General features: G+C 46.7%; 2 protein-coding genes across 3 annotated transcripts in view; one reads left to right on the top strand and one right to left on the bottom strand.

Annotated features, from left to right (window-relative positions):
- The window catches only part of WFDC3 (WAP four-disulfide core domain 3), a 15,353-nt gene extending 6,611 nt beyond the window's left edge, over positions 1–8,742 (bottom strand). The window contains exons 1-4 of the mRNA XM_049650678.1: positions 8,510–8,742; positions 6,888–6,976; positions 6,295–6,426; positions 3,752–3,898 (exon numbers count right to left, since the gene is read on the bottom strand). Of these exons, the coding sequence (XP_049506635.1) occupies positions 3,752–3,898; positions 6,295–6,426; positions 6,888–6,976; positions 8,510–8,742 (601 nt within the window). The remainder of the gene's footprint in view (positions 1–3,751; positions 3,899–6,294; positions 6,427–6,887; positions 6,977–8,509) is intronic.
- The window catches only part of DNTTIP1 (deoxynucleotidyltransferase terminal interacting protein 1), a 26,985-nt gene continuing 13,958 nt past the window's right edge, over positions 8,741–21,767 (top strand). Inside the window, exons 1-4 of one of the 2 annotated variants that reach the window (XM_049650672.1) lie at positions 8,741–8,845; positions 9,404–9,474; positions 11,905–12,001; positions 19,079–19,177. In XM_049650672.1, coding sequence (XP_049506629.1) covers positions 8,741–8,845; positions 9,404–9,474; positions 11,905–12,001; positions 19,079–19,177 — 372 coding nt within the window. Of the gene's footprint in view, positions 8,846–8,889; positions 9,025–9,403; positions 9,475–11,904; positions 12,002–19,078; positions 19,178–21,767 lie in introns of those variants that run through there. The other variant, XM_049650673.1, reaches the window with a different exon arrangement.

Below are 21,767 nucleotides of genomic sequence, written 5' to 3'. Positions count from 1 at the left end.
CCAGCCACACACCTAAGCACTGTTCTTGACACTTCCTCTCCCTCAGCACCCACATCCACTTACTTCTTCACCTGTCAACTCGACCTTGAAAAGTACTCCAAGCCTGCCAGTTTCCCACGTCCACACCGTCACCACCCTGGTCTAAACCGTGCTCACCTCCCCCCCAGCCTGCCACAACGGCCTCTTAACTGGCCTGCCATCTGCTACATTTGCCCCCATCCATCCATTCTTCACACACCAGCAGGGTGGTGATTTTAAAATGAAAACCGGGGACATCTGAGTGGCTCAGTTGGTTGAGCATCCGACTCAATTTTAGCTCAAGTCATGATCCCAGGGTCGTAGGATGGAGTTCCCCATCAGGCTGTGCTCTGAGCATGGAACCTGCTTAGGATTCTTTCTCTCTCTCTCTCCCTCCCTCCCTCCCTCCCTCCCTCTGCCCCTCCCCTGCCCATGTGCATGCTTTGTCTAAAAAATAAAATAATTTTTTTTAATGAAAACTGGACCAGGACTCTCCTTCCACACTTCCGCACTTCCAGTGAGCAAATAAGTGAGTGAGCAAACAGGCCAGACTTCAGACAGGTGGAAAGCTGAACAGGGAGGCACTGGTATCACAGTCTGAGCTGTTAAGCATTATTTGGTAGGTTTTGTTCCGGCTTTTTAAATACATTTCTTCCAAACTGTATGATACAGACTGAATGTTCGTATTCCCCTAAAATTTGTATCTTGAAATCTAACCCGCAATGTGATGGTTTTAGGAGATGGGGCCTTCGGGAGGTGATGAGGTCAGGAGAGGGGAGCCCCCATGAATGGGATGATGCCCGTATTGCCCTTCCGCCATGTGAGGTCACGGTGAAAACACAGCAGTGTGTGAACCGGGAAGCTGGCCCACACCAGACACTGACTATGCTGGCACCTTAATCTTGGACTTCTCAGCCCCCAGAATCATAAGAAATTAATTGCTGTTATTTATAAGCTACTCAGCCCGTGACACTCTGTTAGCGCAGCCCAAAGGACTAAGACACTACATTATCACACTTTGAGGTAAACTTCCTCATCTCCACTTTTACAGATGACAAAGGTGAGGTTCAGAGAGATGAAAGGACTTGCCCGAGGCCACACAGCAAGCAGAGAAGCCAAGACTCAGATGCAGGTGCTAGAGGAGAACTGCCTGAGGGGAGCAGGTCCCAGAGTCTGCCCTGAGCCCTCTGGAGGCTTGACTGTCCCTCCACTGTACCAAACAGACCAGCACTGACGATGGTAAACCTCTGGCAATGTCAGAACTGAGGGAAAGCAGGAACCTCCCAGAGCCCAAGACAGACGGCTTCCTGTGACCTTGAGTATAGCAACCAGTCCCATTGGGTGAGTGGGCCAGTGCAGGACTGAAGCTATAGAAAAGTCATTAACTATGGACACAGCAGCCAGGATCGCTTCCGGCCAGTCTAGGAACCCCACTCGGCCAATGCACTCTGGGAGATCTTCAGGGGGATCACTACTGCAGCCTGCCTGGCTCGAAGGGAAGAGGAATCCCCATCAGGGCTGGCCAGGCCCCAGAGCAGCTCACAAAGTGTCTTGCCTGGGTGCCAGCCTCACCCTCGGCCCCCGTAATTCAGCCATCAGCTTCACACACTGGGAAGATTGTGCTGGGCCCTACCGGCTGGCAGGGAGTGACCCGCCTAACACAGACTCCCAGGCTCTGTTTCCAGAGCTGGGCCTCAAGAGTCCTGGCAAGGAGTACAACCTTCTATTCTCTTTTATGGGCAGGGCGCCCAAAAGATCTGCCTAAGCCAGACACAGCCCCACTGGGTTACAGGGAAGGGGCCCACCGCCTGGGGAGGTTTGGCCAGAAGGAAAGAGATTATCACATGTTGTGGAGTTTCAGGGTCTCAGAGAGGGAGTGATCAGGGGAGGAGAAAGCAATCCCGATTCGCGACAAAAGGAGTTGGTTAGAAACTGTACTCCTGATGAAGCCCACCTTAATAGGCGAGAGGAAGGAAGCTAATGTGTAATGTATACTAAACACCTTACATACTTTGAATCATTGCAACAACCTCCGAGGCTTATTCTTTCCATTTTATAGAAAAGGGAACTGAGGCTCGGGGAAGCAGAAGATACTTGACCAGGGACACGCTGGCCAGTAACTGGTGAGCCTTCAGGTTTGAACCCGGCTCTCTGACAACCAAAACCTACTCTTTTCTACTGTAATATTCTGCCACATGCACTCAGAGGCGAGAAAGGTTCCAGTTTCTTCAGAAAACATAATGGGAGGAATGATGTAAGACCCCATTTAAGACAACAAAGAAGATAATAAAGTATCTTGGGCATTACCCTATCAAACAGTATTTTAAAACTATAAAATACCCTGAAACACACCAAATACACTTGGACAGTGGGAAGACAAAGATTCAACATAAAAATATCAGCTGTCCCTAAATTAATGTATACATCTAACACCTCTCCAATAAAAATAGCCTCTGTATTGGAGGGGGGGAGTGATAGACAGTATGATAATAAAATATATTTGGAAGCACAAACAAGCAAAATTAATCATAAAAATCTGGAAACAAGAGAGAAATGAGAAGGGGCTAGACACAGGAGACAGACACATCGTCAATTCCTAATACCTTTGGCGGGAGCGGAGGGCAGGGGAGGGCCTCTCAGGGAACAAAGGAGGAGGCAAGCAATCGAGCAGAAAGTTCTGTCACTTCCACCTCCTGACCGCCAAATTCTCTCCACTGTGTCACCTTTCCTGCGTCCCCACTGCCAACCCCCTGGTCTGACTGGACTCCATCCTCAGCAAGAAGCATCCGGTCCCTCCCTGTCTCTACTCCAACCGTACCAGCTTTCTTTCGATTTCTCTAATGTGGCAAACTCCTGGGATGCTCATCACACCCCTCGCCTGGCTAACCTCAACTCCAGGTGAAATGTCACTGCCCCAGACAGGCCTTCCTTGACCACCCAGTCCAAAGCCAGCACCCCCTCTTTCTATCTCTCAGCACCCATTAGTTTTCCTCCATATCCTTCTCACAGTTGGAAAGTGTATGTTCACCTGCTCATTTGGGAAACCTCTTTCTCCCGCACCAGACCATGAGCTCCATGAAGGCCGAGATGGGAGCCCCCTTGTTAACCACAATATACCCGGATCCCATGCTAGATCTAGGAAACAATAAACATTCAACAAATAATTGGTGAAGACATAATGTGTAAATGGAGAATTTGGGGCATGAGAATCCTGCAAAAGGTAGGAGAAATCTCTTTCAAACACCTCTCTACCAGAACCAGAATAAAACAGGGCACATTTCCAGTAGGAGATGGCCTACCTAGGTGCGGACAGAGGGGACATAAGGCCTCAGAAGCAAGTGAGCAGGGAAACGCTTGCTGCCTTGCATAGGTACCAAGATTCTATCTTGCTGTCTCCCTGCAGATTCTCGAGCTAAGAATTAATAGAGAAGACTGCAACTGACAAGGGGCATTGAGAATTAGCCAACAGCTTTCAAATCTGCCTGCCAATAAGGTCACGCCAAGATTTCCATTCTGGCAGCCTCCTCTGCCTGCCTGGACCACATACCACAGATCATCACGGCTGGTAAGCCTTCGTCTATCTTTTTTTAGAAAGGTTCTCAGAACATGGCAGGCACTTAATTATTGTTTTTCAAAGTAAAGTGAAACCAGCAATAAGATGGTATGGGCTTATTTGAGAAAGAAACAAGCAGGCCCCCAAAGAGCCCATGGGGCCCGAGGTAGTGCTTCTTACCCAGCTTTGGTTGAGACACTGGGACCACACAGCTCTTGTTGCAGCCAAATGCGCAGCATTTCTTTCTACCCGGACAAGTCTCATCAGTGACGCACCTTTGGAAACAGGATTGTTTCCGAACAGCCCTGGGACAATCTCCTTTCCTCCCTGTAGCAAAAAAGGGAGACAGCCACACACTCAAAAAAGAGAGAGAGAGAGAGAGAGATAATGGTGCCCGGTGGCACCCACGGGTGTAGCAAAAGGGAAAATCAAAGCAAGGAATCCCTGAGCTTCTTTAGGACTCTCAGCTCTGGTGCTAGAGCAGAGACAGTGATAACAGCTCACATTTACTATAAGGTTTACTGAGTTTACCTGTGCCAGGAACCTCTCATTTGATCCTCACAACAATTATCCCCATTTTACACATGAGAAAATTGAGGCTTAAAAGCTTAACACTTACAAAGAGCTGTTTAAAGCTTACCTAAGGCAATCACTTCTCGGCCTTTTGGCTAAGATCAAGTGTAAAGCTTACCTGAGGCACGGAAAGCCTGCTTGGCTCTGGGGTCTACTCTTTTGATCAGTACCTTTTTTTTTTTTTAATGTTCATTTTATTTTTTAAGAGAGAGAGAGGGAGACAGAATGTGAGCAGGGGAGGTGCAGAGAGAGAGAGGGAGGGGCGCCTGGGTGGCTCAGTCGGTTAGGCGGCCGACTTCGGCTCAGGTCACGATCTCGCGGTCCGTGAGTTCGAGCCCCGTGTCGGGCTCTGTGCTGACGGTCAGAGCCTGGAGCCTGTTTCAGATTCTGTGTCTCCCTCTCTCTGACCCTCCCCCGTTCATGCTCTGTCTCTCTCTGTCTCAAAAATAAATAAACGTTAAAAAAAATTAAAAAAAAAAAAAAGAGAGAGAGAGAGGGAGGGAGAGGGAGACACAGAATCTGAAGCGGGCTCCAGGCTCCGAGCTGTCAGCACAGAGCCTGACATGGGGCTCGAACCCACGGACTGCGAGATCATGGCCTGAGCCAAAGTCAGACACTCAACCAACTGAACTACCCAGGTGCCCCTTTTGATCATCTACCTTTAACAGGCTTCCCTGCACAACTTTGCCCTCCAGTCTTCACAGGAACCCCAAGTTCAAATAAAAGACAGAGGGGCACCTGGGTGGCTCAGTCAGCTAAGCATCTGACTCTTGATTTTGGCTCAGGTTATGATCTCACAGTTTGTGGGTTCGAGCCCCGCGTTGGGCTCTGCACTGACTGCACAGAGCCTGCTTAGGATTCTCTCTCTCTGTCCTTCCTGCACTCATTCTCTCTCTCTCTCTCTCTCTCAATAAATTAATAAACATTAAAATAATAACAATAGGGGTGCCTGGGTGGCTCAGTCAGTTAAGTGCCTGACTTTGGCTCAGGGCATGATCTCACGGTTCGTGGGTTCAAACCCCATATTGGGCTCTGTGCTGACAGCTCAGAGTCTGGAGCCTGCTTCAGTTTCTGTGTCTCTCTCTCTGCCCCTCCCCTGCTCATGCTCTGCGTCTCTCTTTCTCAAAAATAAATAAACATTAAAAAAGTAAAAATAAATAAATAAAATAACAATAAAAGACAGAGATCATCTGTTATGTGTTCTTTCCTGATGAAAGACAAAGAACTGGGAACTGAGTGATTAGAGGCCCCAAAAGGGGGAGGAGGGTCTGCAAGCAAGCTAGATCTCAAGAACCAATCCAGGGGCACCTGAGTGGCTCAGTTGGTTGAGCGTCTGACTTTCGCTCAGGTCATGATCTCGCAGTTCGTGGGGTCAAGCCCCATATCTGGCGTTGCTCTGCCTGCTTCAGAGTGTCTCCCTCTCTCTTTGCCCCTCCCCAGCTTGCACACACGTACGCTCTCTCTCTCAAAAATAAACATTAAAGTTCTGACTCATTTGGAGAACTGGACGCTTGGGTCTGAGAAGGGGCCAACAGGAGGGCCTTTAAATCTGCTTGTGCTTCTCAATGGCTGTCTTTTTACTTTTCTAGCATGATTATTCTAGAAGCCTACTTGGGACAGTGCCCTTTCACAGATCAGTGTCTAATCTGGTGACTGAAGGGCTGAAGTTGGGAACTTAGCCTCTTGGAGAAGTGCTGTTGAGACTTCCGGGTCGCCTAGATAGTGGCTCCTGCCATTTGAATCTTTGGGCTGCAATGAGGAGTGAAGAGCCATGTCCTTTCTCCCTGGCTCCTATGGATTTTGCTAACGAGAGGATGTGTCTTATTTGGTGTTGAGCAAATCCTAGGAACTTCATCTAGCTGTCTTGCATTAACCTGTGAGCAGCTTTGAACTTGAGAAAAAAAACTGCATAGAAATTTTGAGATATTTAAATATCATTCAGACCACTTTGCTTCATTGTAATCAAATACTTGGTCTTGTCAAAAGGATTCTAATAAAATGCTTTAGAGCAAAAAACAAATAAATAAAATAAAATAAACATTAAAAAAAAGAGAGAGAGCAATCTAGGAGGTGGGAAGCTCTCCAGGTCTTTCTAGCCCAGAGGCAAGGTCAGAAAGCACACCTGGATTTTGCCCGTCCAGCCAACATACCCTTCAGAATGCCTCCTCGGCAGACCCGACCACAGCCGTTGCTGCAGCACTTCTGCCCAGCCGGACATGATTCGTCCCCCCAGCACAGCTCTTTGCATAGGTTCTTATTAGGAGGGCATTCTCCTTCTTTCACTGCAAAAGATAGCACGCGAGATTAGGGTAACTGGCTGAGCCTCAAGAAACAGGGAATGAAAGCCAAGTGCACTTCAAGGATTTTTCAGGCTCTGCAAACATTCCTATCCAATATCTCTGCAACCACTTTCTCCTCCCCCCACACAACCAGTGAGACACGCCCACCACTACTAAACAACCAGCCACTTTGTGGATAAAGAGAGGGAAAGGTTGGGGTGATCTTGTTCCCATTTAAGGAGCCCTAGGGAAAACCTAGAACCTCTAGTAAGCCAGACTGGAAGTCCTACCTCCAAGCCAGGAAGACCTACCCTGGCTGTCCTGAGAATCTACACATCCAGTCCTGTCCTACAGGGATCACCATTTCCACAAATAAGGACTCTCACTTCAAAAAGAGGCAGGGGATAATTTCTCCTTAGTCACTTTCTATTACTGTCAGCCAAGGAATCCAAGTAATAGCTCACCATGCTCTCCAGAAGCCACCCAGGATATCAGGGACCCAAGAGCAAGAAGTGCCTTCAGGAGGAAAAGGCAGCTCAACATGACGATGATGCTGAGAAGTGAGATGAGCACTTAGTCCAGGCCGGAGGTGTACACCTTGCCCAGAGCATCAACCAAAGGAAGGGCAGGACTAGGAGACTGGCCCAAACCCAGCCCCAAAGTCTCCCCTTGTGCAATATCCCCCAGGATGTCTTCTCCTGACAAAAAGAAAAGTGACTGGTCGCTGGTGTGCGGGAAAATTCCTGGCACTCCCAAAAGGCACATGTGATGATGGTGATCAGACTCTGTAATGCAATACACACAACATCCCTGGACAATGATGAGGAACCTGTTCAGTAGCTGGGGAAATGTAGGGAGGGCCACTAGATAAAGGAGCCTCTGGAAGGACCCAGCCGCAGCCAAAGTGACAGAGGGAAGGACCAGAGACACGACTTAATAATAACCAAAGCTAATAAAATGTACTGTGGCTCCTGTTCATCTGACGCTGCTTATCCCAGTAAGGTTAAAGGGCAGAGGAAATTCAAGGCCCAAAATAAAAATCTCCTTAATAGAGCCAGAGTTTGGTGCCATATAGTTGCCTCATCGTTTTAAGGCTGATGTGGGAGCATGGAGATAATTAACATTTGTTGACGACCTAACATCTGCTTTGTGTGTATTATTCATTTTAATCCTCACAATAATCTTGCAGAGGTAAGAAAGGTGATTCAGAGGGGTTGAGAAAGAATGCCCAAGGTCATTAAGCTAGTAAGTAGTGGCTACCAGAATTTACTAATAGTAACAATAGAGGACATTGCCTGAGGGTTTACTTGCGCCACAGTTCTAAGTGCTCTACATGAATTAACTGCATGTAGTTAATCCTCACTGCAATCTTATAGGTTAGGTACTATTATCCCCACTCTACAGATGGAAAAACTGAGGCACAGAAAGAAACGTGGGTCAGTTAGTAGACCAAAGGTAGGCAGCCCAATTGCATAGTCAATGTTGTTAATCACCATATCATATTGAATTGGAACTCAGATCTTTCTACATGTAAAACTCGTGTACTTTTTACTCCCCCATATTGTGACCTGGTAAAAGGAACTTTCTCTACCACCCATAAATCGATCCAGTTCTCTTCACAGACCTCTTACCTCTAAGCCAGAGCTAAGAGGAGCTCCATAGCTGTTAACCCCTTGCATCCCCTGCCCATCCCAGAATCACCCCTCTGGGGATAGAAGCCCAGCTCCCTGGGGCTTGGGGAGTCCACGGCCCAAGACTCAACCTTCATTATGATGCCTTCAGATGCTAGAGGCAGCCCCTGGCGTCTAGGCCTGGAGGGCCCCGGTGGGTAAGCGTTTGGGACGGCATGGGCCAGAGCCCCTCTTGTTGGGTTATCGGGTCCCCGTAGTAGGCCCACTCCCTCCATTCCGGGGGGATGAGTACGAGGCATATTAAATTCTACGGCTTTCAAAGACTGGACGGTAGGCGCCGCTGTGCTCCCCTCCGCTCCCCAACCCCAGCCCAGGGAGCCTGCTGCCCTCCTCCTGCCCCACACTTCTCCACCGGCCTTGACCCAACGGGGAGCGTTCCGGGATCAAACACCCACAGCCCACACGGGAGGCGCGGCCCCGCCCCGGACGCAGCCCCGGCGACCGCGCACTCAGCGCCTGTAGGCGTCTCAGACCCTGGCGAGTCGCGGCCGTTTGGTTCCCATGGAAACGCCGCAGCTCCCCGCGGCGAGCTTCCGGGCCGGCGAACGGCGCGCTGCAATGACGTCACGAGGCCACTTTCCGGCCGGTGGTAGAGTCGGTCTGAAGTTGTGGGGGCCGGGGGAGCCATGGGGGCCACTGGCGACGCCGAGCAGCCGCGGGGACCCAGCGGGGCAGAGCGGGGCGGCCCCGACCTGGGCGACGCGGGCGCAGCGGGGCAGCTGGTTCTCACGGTGAGGGCGCCCCCGGGGAGGCCGGGGCTGGGCCTGGGCTCGGGCCGGCTGGGCCTCGGGCTCCCGGGACCCTGGCCCGCGGGTGAGAGAACGCGGCGGCTGGTGCTGCTGCCCAGGGAGTTGGCGTTTTCGCAGTCCAACGACCTGGATTCAAATTCTGGTGCCGCCTTCCTCGCTAGGTGACGTGAGCAAGTCCTGCCAACCCCTGAGCTCCAGTTTCCTCTTCTGTAAAATGGAGATGATTAGTGCCTGCCTCATAAAGTTGTGGGGATGGGGTGTAAGTACGAGGAAAGCGCCCAGCACACCACCTGCCCCAGAGTAGCCCCTCGGTAAACACTGGTTACCTTCCTCCTGCCGTTCCAGAAAAGGTGGGGTTGGGACCTTTGGAGGCAGGAAACTTTTCTTCAGTTCCTCCTCCCTCCCGGGCAGGGCCTTTCAACCGCTGCCCTCCCGCCAACCCCGTCCCAGAGAAGCGGGGATGTTTACGTTTAAGTTCATCTCCACCCTCCACCCCAGTGTCATGGACCTCAGTGACACCCGTTCCCTTGGTCCCCACAGAACCCTTGGAACATAATGATAAAGCACCGGCAGGTGCAGCGAAGGGGCCGCCGCTCACAGATGACGACAAGGTAAGGCTGGTCTTGCGTATTTACCTCCCAGGCATTGGCTTGGATGGCACCTTTGGGGTCCCCACTGCACCGAGCTGAGAAGAGATAATGAGCCATTGGAAAGAGCACTGGACTAAGAAAGAGGAGACTAAGATTCTGTAACTCTGTGTGACCTTGGTTGAATCATTGTCTCCTCTGAACTGATGTACCAAATGAGGGGTAGTCGTGGATTCAACCGTGCCTAAGATCCCTAACACTCACTGGCTCTGTGGTTGAGGGCTATAAAGAGATCCAGAGGGACGCCTGGGTGGCCCAGTCGGTTAAGCGTCCGACTTCGGCTCAGGTCATGATCTCATAGTTCATGGGTTCCAGCCCCTCATTGGGCTCTGTGCTGACAGCTCGGAGCGTAGAGCTTGCTTTGGATTCTGTGCCTCTCTCTCTGCCCGTCCCCTACTTACTCCCTCTCTCTCTCTCTCTCTCTCTCTCTCTCTCTCTCTCAAAAATAAATAAACATTAAAAAAATTTAATGAATATACTGCTAAAAAGAAAGAATAGCATGGAGGTTCAGAAAAAAGTGGGGCTAGTAGTATTTATCTCCGTGAAGGGAGAGAGTACAAGATAGGCCTATAGGATGTGGATTATATTTCTTGACTTGGGTAGTGATTAAATGGATGTTCACTAAAACTATTTGTTAAAGCATACAGATTTTGTATTTCATAAAACACTTTAAGAATAATGCTCATTTCGGGGCGCCTGGGTGGCTCAGTAGGTTGAGCGTCCGACTTGGGCTCAGGTCATGATCTTGCGGTCTGTGAGTTCAAGCCCTGCATCAGGCTCTGTGCTGACAGCTCAGAGCCTGGAGCCTGCTTCAGATTCTGTGTCTCCCTCTCTCTCTGCCCCTCCCCCGCTCGTGCTCTGTCTCTCTCTGTCAAAAATAAATAAAACATTTTAAAAAAAAGAAGAAGAATGCTCATTTCATGGGCAAAAGACATGAATGTCTTCTCCAAAGAAGACATCCAGATGGCCAATCGACACATGAAAAAATGCTCCACATCACTCATCATCAGGCAAATACAAATCAAAACCACAATGAGATACCACCTCACACTTGTCAGAATGGCTAACATTAACAACTCAGGCAACAACAGATGTTGGCAAGGATGCAGAGAAAGAGGATCTCTTTTGCACTACTGGTGGGAATGCAAACTGGTGCCGCCACTCTGGAAAACAGTATGGAGGTTCCTCAAAAAATTAAAAATAGAACTACCCCATGACCCAGCAATTGCACTACTAGGCATTTATCCAAGGGATACCGGTGTGCTGTTTCGAAAGGGCACATGCACCCCAATGTTTATAGCAGCACTATCAACAATAGCCAAAGTATGGAAAGAGCTCAAATATCCATCGATGGATAAATGGATAAAGAAGATGCGGTATATATATATATGCACACACATACACACACACACAATGGAGTATTACTCAGCAGTAAAAAAGAATGAAATCTTTTGCAACTACATGGATGGAACTAGAGGGTATTATGCTAAGTGAAATTAGAGAAAGAAATATCGTATGAGGAATTTAAGATACAAAACATGAAAATAAGGGAAGGGAAGCAAAAATAATATAAAAACAGGAAGGGGGACAAAACATAAGAGACTCTTATAGAGAGCAAACAGGGTTGCTGGAGGGGTTGTGGGAAGGGGGATGGGCTAAATGGGTAAGGGGCATTAAGGAACCTACTCCTGAAATCATTGTTGCACTATATGCTAACTAACTTGGGTGTAAATTAAAAAAATAATTTTTTTAGAAAAGTAATGCTCATTTCACAGGTTATTATGAAAATGGAATAAAGCCATACATCTATGTAGTGCATACTACATCTGGGCACATAGCTTGTTTTCAGTAGAAGCTATCTATTATTCTCATTAAAGGAGTTTGTGTCAGGGGCGCCTGGGTGGCTCAGTTGGTTGAGCGTTCAACTTCAGCTCAGGTCGTGATCTCATGGTTCGTGGGTTCGAGCCCCGCGTCAGGCTCTGTGCTGACAGCTCAGAGCCTGGAGCCTATTTCGGATTCTGTGTCTCCCTCTCTCTCTGCCCCTCCCCTGTTCATGCTCTGTCTCTGTCTCAAGAATAAATAAACATAGGGGCACCTGGGTGGCTCAGTCGGTTGAGCGTCCAACTTCAGCTCAGGTCATGATCTCATGGTTCGTGGGTTCGAGCCCCGCGTCAGGCTCTGCACTGACAGCTCAGAGCCTGGAGCCTGCTTCTGATTCTGTGTCTCCCTCTCTCTCTGCCCCTCCCTCACTCATGCTCTGTCTCAGAAATAAATAAACATTAAAAAAATTTTTTTTTTAATAAATAAAGGAGTTTGTGTCAATAATTGTCTGGGCAGACCAGGAAAGATATGTTTGGGACATGATCCCTAACTATGTCTCCCTCCTGAATGCAGTTTCACAGATCCTGCTATCTCCATGGACCTCCTCCGAGCTGTTCTCCAGCCTAGCATCAATGAGGAGATCCAGACTGTCTTCAACAAGTACATGAAGGTGAGAGGGACACAGCAGTAAAAAATTAAGAAGGACAAAGATTCACGGACAGGTCTTTCCTGCATCACAATCCCCCTGGCTCTCTCTAGTGCACAGATGTGTAAAGGTCTCCTATTCTGAATCCCTGAGAACTTTTCTCCCCTCTTTGGGGGGTAATTTGAATACCTCTTTGTCAAGTCATTATGAGCATAAAATGATTTAAGTGTAATGTGCTCAGCACTGTGCTTCGAACAAGTGTTTTTATTTGTTTAGTAGTATCACCATTATTATTACTTAAAATTCCTTTTGGGGCACCTGGGTGGTTCATTTGGTTAAGCATGCAACTCTTGGTTTTGGCTTAGGTCATGATCTCATGGTTCATGAGTTCAAGCCTCACGTCAGGCTCCGCACTGATGGTGCAGAGCCTGTTTGGGATTCTCTGTCTCCCTGTTTCTCTGCTCCTCCCCCCCTCCCTCCATCTCTAAATTAATTAAAATTTTAAAAATTCCTTTCTAGACCTATAAATAAACGTCCACATGACTCTACCTGATTGTCCCATAGATATTTCAAACTCAGCATATTGAGAACTGAACTGTTTTTCTTCCTAAACCTTTTCCTCTTCTTGTATTTGTTTAATCATTCAAGAAGTATTTACTGAGAACCCACCATAATAGCAGGCACTGTTCAAGGCACTGAGGATGTAGCAATGACCAAAATGACAGTGTCCTTGTTCTCTTTAAACTGATATGTACTGCATTAGGAACACCAGAGAGAAGGGGGAGAGTGACCAGTGGGGAGCAGTTCTAGTTCATAGAGTGTATCTAGGAAAGCCACACGTGAGCAGAGACTTGAATAAAGTGAGGAAAATACAAGCTATGTGGACACATCAGGGAAAAGCAGTCCAGGTAGAGGGAACAAGGGCAAAATCCCTGAGGCACGAGTGTGCTTGGCACATTCAAAGCAACAAAGTCAGGGCCCCTGGCTGGCTCAGAAGAGAAGGCTGGCTGGCAACTCTTGATCTCAGGGTCATGAGTTCAAGCTCCATGTTGGGTGTAGACATTAATTAAATAAAACTTTGGGAAAAAAAAAAAAAGGCAACAAAGTTGCCTGTGTGGCTAGAACCAACTGAGCCAGTAGGAGGGTAATGAGAGGTAATAAGAGAGGAAATAGGGGCCCAGTTCATGCAGAATCTTTGAGGCCACAGTAAGGACTTTGGGGTTTACTCTGAGTAAAATAGAAGTTCTTGGAGAGTTTTGAACAGAGTACTTATCTGAATTTTTTTTTAATTTTTTTAATGTTTATTCATTATTGAGAGACAGGGAGACACAGAGCGTGAGCCAAAGGAGGGGCAGAGAGAGAGGGAGACACAGAATCTGAAGCAAATTCCAGGCTCTGAGCTGTCAGCACAGAGCCCGACGCAGGGCTCGAACTCACAAACGATGAGATCATGACCTGAGCTGAAGTCAGATGCTTAACCGACTGAACCACCCAGGCACCCCTGATCTGAATATTTTTAAAGGGTCACTCTGATGTGAAAAGAAGCAGCTGCAGGAGGACCAGTTAGGAGGCTTGAGATGATAGTGGCTTGAGTGTTAACAGTAAAGGTGTTGGGAGTCGGATTCCATGTGCATTTTTTTAAAGTTTTTATTTATTTTGAGAGAGAGCCCATGAGCACACACACGTGCTTGTGCATGAGTTGGGGGTGAGGAGAGTGGGGGCAGAGAGAGGGAGAGAGAATCCCAAGCAGGCTTAGCTGTGTCAGCACAGAGCCCAACATGGGGCTTAATCCCACAAACCACGAGACAGTGACCTGAGCCGAAATCAAGTCAGATGCTTAACTGACTGAGCCACCCAGGCACCCCAGATTCTGTGTGTATTTTATTTTATTTTATTTTATTTTATTTTATTCTATTCTATTCTATTCTATTCTATTCTGTTCTGTTCTATTCTAGTGTGTATTTTAAAGGTGCCAACAAGATTTGCTGACAATTCAGATGTGCGGGGTAAAAGAGCAGAAGTAAACAATTTCTGAGTTATCTGCCCTGGGCAGCTATAAAAATAGCATTGCCACTGACTTACTATGAGGAAAGCAGGAACGAGCGAGGGAATCGGGAGCTCAGTTTTGGAGCTAGTGTGAAGTTTGAATGGGTCTACCATTCAGTTAGAAACTGGAAACCAAGAACTCTGCCTTTCCTTCACCTTCCCCATCCAGTCACGGAGTCCTGTACCTTCCACTTCATCATCCGTCACACATGCCTTCATCATCCGTCTTCTTCCTTGCCTCTGCCTTGGTTCAGGCTTTCATCTTCTCTCACCCAGGCTCTAGCTGTAACTGCCGCTCTTTCAACTCACCTTCCATACAGCTGCCAGTGACATCTAAGGTGTAAATCTAAGCGTGTCACTTCCCTATTTAAAATCCCTCGGTGACTTTCCATTGCCTTCTGGGTAAAATCGAGATTCCTTAACATGGCATATATGGCCCACTGTGATCAGACCCCAGCCACACCTCCCCATATACCCGGTTATTACTACCCCCAAATATTGCATGTTCCAGAATGCACCATGTATTCTCACGCCTGCACACGTTTACATATGCAGAAGTAAAGAGGTTAATCCACTAGGAAAAGACTAGGCCAGGAGTCAGTCCAGGATTGCCAGTCTCCAAAGCCCTTTCCTTATCATTTCCCAATAGTGGATACCGTGATTCAAGAACTTTCTCTCCTGGACAAATGCTGGATGAACACAATTTGTGGCTCTGCGCTCCCTTCTTATGTAGTCTGTCGAGATACCTCCTTATTGGGGCACTTGGGTGGCTTAGTCGGTTAAGCGTCCGACTCTTGATTTCAGCTCGAGTCATGATCTCATGGTTTGTGTTATCGAGCCCCACATCCAGCTCTGGGCTAACAGCACAGAGCCTGCTTGGAATTCTTTCTCTTCCTCTCTTTCTGCTCCACCCCCTGCCCCCCCCCCCATTCTCTCTCTCCCTCTCTCTCTCTCTGCTCCTCCCCCACCTCGTGCTCTCTGTCTCACAAAATAAATTAATAAACTTAAAAAATGTATATCTCCTTATCACCCTTGTTTTCAGTTAAGAGACTTGATTATATCACTGCTTCAGATAAGTTCACACTGTTGATTGACCTCTTCTGTCTATCCATTGTTTTAAAAATGTTTAGGGTAGTAACTTCTAGCCACGGCTGATCTTATCTGAGACATTGTTCATCTGTTCATCGTTATTGATCTGTGTGATGACTAAATGCATCCCTCTTTTTAAAAGAAATATCCTAATAATATAGTTCATAAAATAGACTGATGGATGGACAAAGGGATGAATAAATAGATATGTTATAGCAAATGTAACACAATGTTAATTATAGACTCGACATGGTAGATGTTAGCTAGTCACTGATTGAATAATTGTTTCAATTTTACGTTTGAAGTTTTTCATAAGAAAATATTGGGAAAAAAATAATACAAATATTTTGAAAAGTAAAAACCTAAAGTCACTTAAACCTCCCAGAGATACCAAACTGTTAACAGTGACTACGTAGTCTCCCATACTTATTTGTGTGTGTGTGTGCGCGCACCCATGTTCAAAAACTATGTGGCATCATTTTACACACACTGTTCTGCAACTCAGTATTTTCATTTAACGATATAATTTGGTCCTGTTTTTAGGTCAGTACATAATAGCTCACCCTGATTCTTTTTCTTTTTCTTCTTTTTTTTCTTTTTTTTCTTTTTGTTAAGTAATCCCAGTGCCTACCTTGGGTCTTGAACTCACGACCCTGAAGTCAAGAGTCACGTGCTCTACTGCCTGAGTCAGCCAGGCGCCCCGTCGCCCTGATACCTTTTTTTTCTTTTAAGTTTATTTATTTATTTTGACAGGGAGAGAGAGAGAATCCCAGGCAGGCTCCCCACTGTCAGCGAGGTGAAATCCCACAAACCGTGTGATCATGACCTGAGCCGAAATCAAGTCGGCGGCTGCCTAACCCGACTGAGCCACCCAGGTGCCCCACCTGATTCTTTTATAATAGTTGCAGAATAGTATATTGTATGGATGTACCACAACTAGATAGTCTCAAGAACATTCAGATTATTTCAAATTTTTATCTATTACAAACAGTGCTACACTGAACACTTTGAGTATACATCTTTATTCGCTTGTGAGAGTTTTTCTGGAGGATAAATTTCTAGCGATGGAATTGGTGGATAGAAAGGAAAACATTTTTTGCCCCGAGAAAAATTTCTCTCCAGAGGGTTGTACAATTTTGTATTTCTCCCAGCAGCATTTGCGAACACCTTATTCAGGACCAAATTTCATTCTCAGGTCCAGAGATCACTTACAGTCACCCCTGTATATTCATCACACTGCCATCTCCCCTGCTGGCTGTAAAGAATCCAGACTGTTTTAACTAGCTTTCACTTAGCCAATACTCAACACTGAATACCAACATTAATCTCTAGTTCTTAGGGTTTTGTTCTAAAGTGAAACTGTGACCATTCATTTAACTTGGCCTGAAGAATTTTCCTCTTCATCTCGTGAGATTTCTAATCCACACTTTCTCACTCTTTTCCTTGGCTGGACATTAATAATATCAGGCATTTGGCCTTGCCAAATATAAAATGTGAGTGCCTGGGTGACTCAGTTGGTTAAGCATCTGACTCTTGATTTCAGCTCAGGTCATGATCTCACCATTGATGATTTTGAGCCCCACATAGACTCCATGCTGACAGTGTGGAGACTGCTTAGGATTTTCTCTCCCTCCTGTTCTCTGTCTCTCAAAATAAATAAAATAAACTCAAAAAGCAGGGGGGGTGGCACCTGGGTGATTCAGTCGGTTAAGCACCCAACTTTGGCTCAGGTCATGATCTCATGGTTCATGGGTTCGAGCCCAGCACCAGGCTCTGTGCTGACAGCTCAGAGGCTGGAGCCTTCTTCGAATTCTGTGTCTCCCTCTCTCTCTGCCCCTCCCCTGCTCATTTTCTCTCAAAAATAAACAAACATTAAAAAAAAAATAGCTGAATACAGATACTGATAGATTCATTTTTCAAAAATTATTTTAAATAAAATAAAATGAAAGTATATCTCCTTGCGGGTGCCTGGCTGACTCAGTAGAGCACATGACTCTTAATCTCAAGGCCCCCAAGTTGGGGGGCACGGAGCCTACTTAAAATTTAAAAAAAAATTTTTTTAACATTTATTCATTTTTGAGAGACAGAGACGGAGTGCAAGTGGGGGAGGGGCAGAGAGAGAGGGAATCACAGAATCCGAAGCAGGCTCCAGGCTCTGAGCTGTCAGCAAAGAGCCCAACACAGGGCTCGAACTCATGAATTGCAAGATCATGACCTGAAGTCGGACACTCAACTGACTGAGCCACCCAGGTGCCCCAAGCCTACTTAAAATAAAAAAAAAGAAGAAAAGAAAGAAAGTACGTTCCCACAGTAGGAGCAGTGATTATAGATGCCAGCATTTTTCTGTAACACTCTTTTAGGACACAACTTGGACTCTTACTGTGAATGTGTTCTCTCAGTGACTCCATCTGAGGCCGCTCATCACCTGTCCCTCAGTGTTTTCAGGCTCCAGCTCTCCCTCTTCCCCCATAGAGGAACCTTCTGCCTTCCCTTTCCCCAGCTGATTGGGACTTCTGGTGTCCTGGGGCCCTGGCCAGGTCTCATGCTGTCCATCCCACACATTTCTTTCAGATAGGGCAAAAAATTCAGTGAGGACCTTCTACGCTCGGGATCTTTCCTGGCCTGGGCTGTTCCTCTTTTCCTATACAAAGTAATACAGGTACATTGTAAAAATTGAGAGACTATAGATAAGCAAAAAAAAAAAAGAAAAGAAAGAACAGTCATCCATAATATCACCACTGTTACTTTAATAAAATTTTTATAGTTCTTTTGTCTGTGTTTGCTTTGTGCTGTTTTACATAAATAGACTCACTCTGTACAAAACTGTTTGATGCCTTGCTCCCTTCACTTAGCAACATGTCTTGAATGCCTTGTCATGTCAAAAATATATTCTCGGGGCGCCTGGGTGGCTCAGTTGGTTAAGCGTCTCACTTCGGCTCAGGTCATGATCTCATGTTTCGTGAGTTTGAGCCCCACATCAAGCTCTGTGTTGACAGCTCAGAGCCTGGGGCCTGCTTCCGATTCTGTTTCCCTCTCTCTCTCTCTGCCCCTTCCCTGTTTGCTCTCTTTCTCAAAAGGAAAGGAAAGGGATTGTTTTTTAATTTTAGAAACAGTGAGCAGTAGAGGGGAACAGAGAGGGGGAGAGAGAGAGAGAGAATCTTTTTTTTCTTTTCTAAGTTTATTTATTTATTTTGAGAGAGAAGAGACAGCGTGAGCAGGGGAGAGGCAGAGAGAGAGTCCCTGAGAGAGAATCCCAAGCAGGCTCCACATTGTCAGTACAGAGCCCGATGCGGGGCTCGAACTCACCCGCATGAGATCATGACCTGAGCTGAAACCAAGAGTCAACACGCTTAACTGACTGAGCCACTCAGGCACCCCTTTTCTTACTGTGGTTTTTAATATTTGCACACTACTTCCTGGTATGGATATACCACGATTTATTTGAGCAATAATTGGACATTTAAGTTATTCTTTGGTTTTGTACTGCTTACACATTAATGCTGTAATGACCATCCTTTGGGCATCTCCATGATTATTTCCCTCCTTAAGAGAGAATAAAGTGAGGAACCTAGGATTTGACTCTAAATCTGTCTGATCTCGGGGCTCCTGGGTGGCTCAGTCAGTTAAGCGTCCAACTTTGGCTCAGGTCATGATCTCATGGTTCGTGAGTTCGAACCCCACATCGGGCTCTGTGCTGACAGCTCAGAACCTGGAACCTGTTTCGGATTCTGTGTCTCCCGCTCTGTCTGCCCTTCCCCCACTCGCGCTCTATCTCCCTCTGTCTCAAAAATAAACATTTAAAAAAAATTTTTTTAATAAATCTGTCTGATCTCAAAGCCACATTCATAATCCCTTTCTCTTCTGTATGAGGGTAAGACAAAAGCTTCTCTTTTATATTCCATTTCCTTCAAGTTGATGCAAATTAGCAGGTCTTCTGACCTTGTCCTCTGTTCTGCTTCCCCCTAGTTCTTCCAGAAGGCAGCACTGAATGTGAGAGACAATGTGGGGGAAGAAGTGGACGCAGAGCAGCTGATCCAGGAGGCCTGTCGGAGCTGCCTGGAGCAGGTGAGACCAAAGGGGCAAGAGATGTAGGCACAGGGTTAGTCCTTGGGGCTCTATTAAGAAATGTGATCACTTTGTTCATGGTATTTGGGGGAGCGGGGGGTGTGGTGCCTGACGAGCCACTAATATCCATCTAGGGCTTAGAGCTGCTGCTGGCAGAGAGGAGGGAAGTGGCTCCCATGTGCCAGGCTCTGTGATAGATACTTTCACATGTATTAGTTCATTGACATCCCAGAAAGCATATTTTCATCCCTAGTTTACGGAAGAAGAAACTGTGGTTCAGGATAAGCAAGAGTTAGAATAGCTAAGGACTGTCTCACCTCTGCAAATACTTGGTGACTTAACTCTTCAAGTAGTTATAGCCCCTTTTGGCATCATGGAGACTGTCACCCTTTCTGCCTCTCAGGGTGTGGTCAGGAGGCATGACATTAGGTCTATAAATATGGCTGTGTTCCCAAGATAGAAGTGAACCTGTTTGCATGTGTCAGCTGTTCTTACTAATAGGAATTGTCAGCATCACCCGGATTTTGTGCTTGACTGTGAAACCACTAGGTATCAGAGATGGAAATTTTTTCATACTCAGAGGCACAGAGGCTAGTTTGAGCTTAGTCGTGTGAGGACGATTCTCAGACATGAGAGAGTGATGTCTTCTGGGTGCTTGGCTGGCCAGCTGCTCAGGCACAGCCTCAGAAAAGAGCGAGACCAGGGCCGGAGCCTCAGCCTCGAGAGGACAAGATTCCATCCACCAGTGCAGTGAAAGCTGATCTGCTTCTCATGGTCTGTCACATTTAAGCTAGCCAAACTCCCAGGAGGCCAATTCATCAATTCACTCTGGGTCTGTAGTATATTATAATCAGTTGTAACGTCTGCTAGTAATAAAACCTGGCAGTTTGCTAACATTACTATAAGTTTGAACTGAATCAAGATTAAATTAATAAACCTTCAGTCTCAGTTGCATCCCAGAATGCTTTTTTCTTTTTAAGTTGATTTATTTGGGGCGGGGGAAGGGGGAAGGGGCAGAGAGAGAGGGAGAATCCCAAGCAGGCTCAGAGCCTGATGTGGGGCTTGAACTCTCAAACCATGAGTTCATGACCTAAGCCGAAGTCGGACGTTTAACCAAGTAAGCCACCCAGGTGCCCCCTAGAATGCTTTTTTTTTAGTTTATTTCTCGCTTCAGGTAATATGTATTGAGAGCCCACTGTGTGCCATTTCTGTGCCATGCCCCGACAGCACTGTGCCAGATGGACATGGTCCTTACCCCCAGATCCCTGATGTTACTCCAGTAATCATACAATAGACCTAGGATTACAAACTGTTCTAAGTGCTGTGAGTGTGGGAGGCAATGAGAGAGTACACTACAAGGTAAGGGAGCGGAGTACATCTAAGGGACGGAAAGTGGGCAGGGTTGCTGATTTTCAGAGGGTGGAGAAAATACTCGATGAGGTCAGAAGGGTAAGCAGAGGCCAAATCAAGCAGAGCACTGCAAACTGAATTGTACTATGGTGTTTTAAGCAAAAGAGCCGCCTAATGAGATTTGCATTTTGAAAGATCACTCTGGCTGCCATGAGGAGATTGGAAGGGAAATGTGTGAAACTATGCCTGAGTCCCCATGAAAGATGAGATTAAAGTGAACTGGGCATAGTCTGTACTCCACGAATGGTTTCACCTTTCCAGTCTCCTGAATCCCCATGTCCACCTTGTGGACTCCCCCCTTGCTGGGATTGATGGGACTGGGAAGCTAGCATGTGGAACAGAAGGTATATGATCAGAGCACAGGAATTAGAGCACAGGAAAGTAGAAAGCCCAAAGTCCATCTTGAAACGAGACGAATCAAGAAACTTTGCACAAGTCTTTTGACATTTCTGTTCCTCAGTTTCCTTATTCCTAAAATTAGGAGTAAGAATCCCACCCCCCTACCCCCAAGGTTTGCTGTAAGGATTAAATGAGAAAATATACATACACTACTGACGCAGAACATACTAGATATTAAATACATGGGAGTTCTATCCATAATTACAACACTCGCCTGCCTTAGGGACCCCTGGCTGGCTCAGTCAGTAGAGTGTGCGAGTCTTGATCTTGGGGTTATGGGTTCAAGCCCCACGTTGGGTGTAGAGATTACTTTAAAAAATAATAAAATCTTAAAAAAATAAAAATAATAAATGTAAGGGGCGCCTGAGTGGCTCCGTTAAGCATCCGACTTCAGCTCAGCTCATGATCTCACGGTTTGAGTTCGAGCCCGCCTCGGTCTCTGTGCTGACATCTCAGAGCCTGGAGCCTGCTTCAGATTCCGTCTCCCTCTCTCTCTGCCCCTCCCCTGCTCATGGCTCTCTCTCTGTGTCTCAAAAACTGAGTAAACATTAAAAACGTTTTTAAAAAAATAGTAAATGTAATACACAACTGCCTTACAACAGAACCTAGTTTTTGGTGGCCAGGTACTCGGAAGTTCTTTGGGGTCCCCTTGTCTAAACTGCACGCAGAACTTCATTACATGCGTAGATTCTTCACATTGGACATGACACAATTAGAGTAGGGTTTTTAGTTTGTTTGGGTTAAGACTTGATTTGCCTGTTTACACTTCTGTTACCGACAT

Source organism: Panthera uncia, assembly GCF_023721935.1.
Source record: "Panthera uncia isolate 11264 chromosome A3 unlocalized genomic scaffold, Puncia_PCG_1.0 HiC_scaffold_11, whole genome shotgun sequence".
NCBI classification, from domain to species: Eukaryota; Metazoa; Chordata; class Mammalia; order Carnivora; family Felidae; genus Panthera; species Panthera uncia.
The sequence above is the reverse complement of the archived record's forward strand: the minus strand, read 5'-3'. Positions and strand labels throughout refer to the sequence as shown.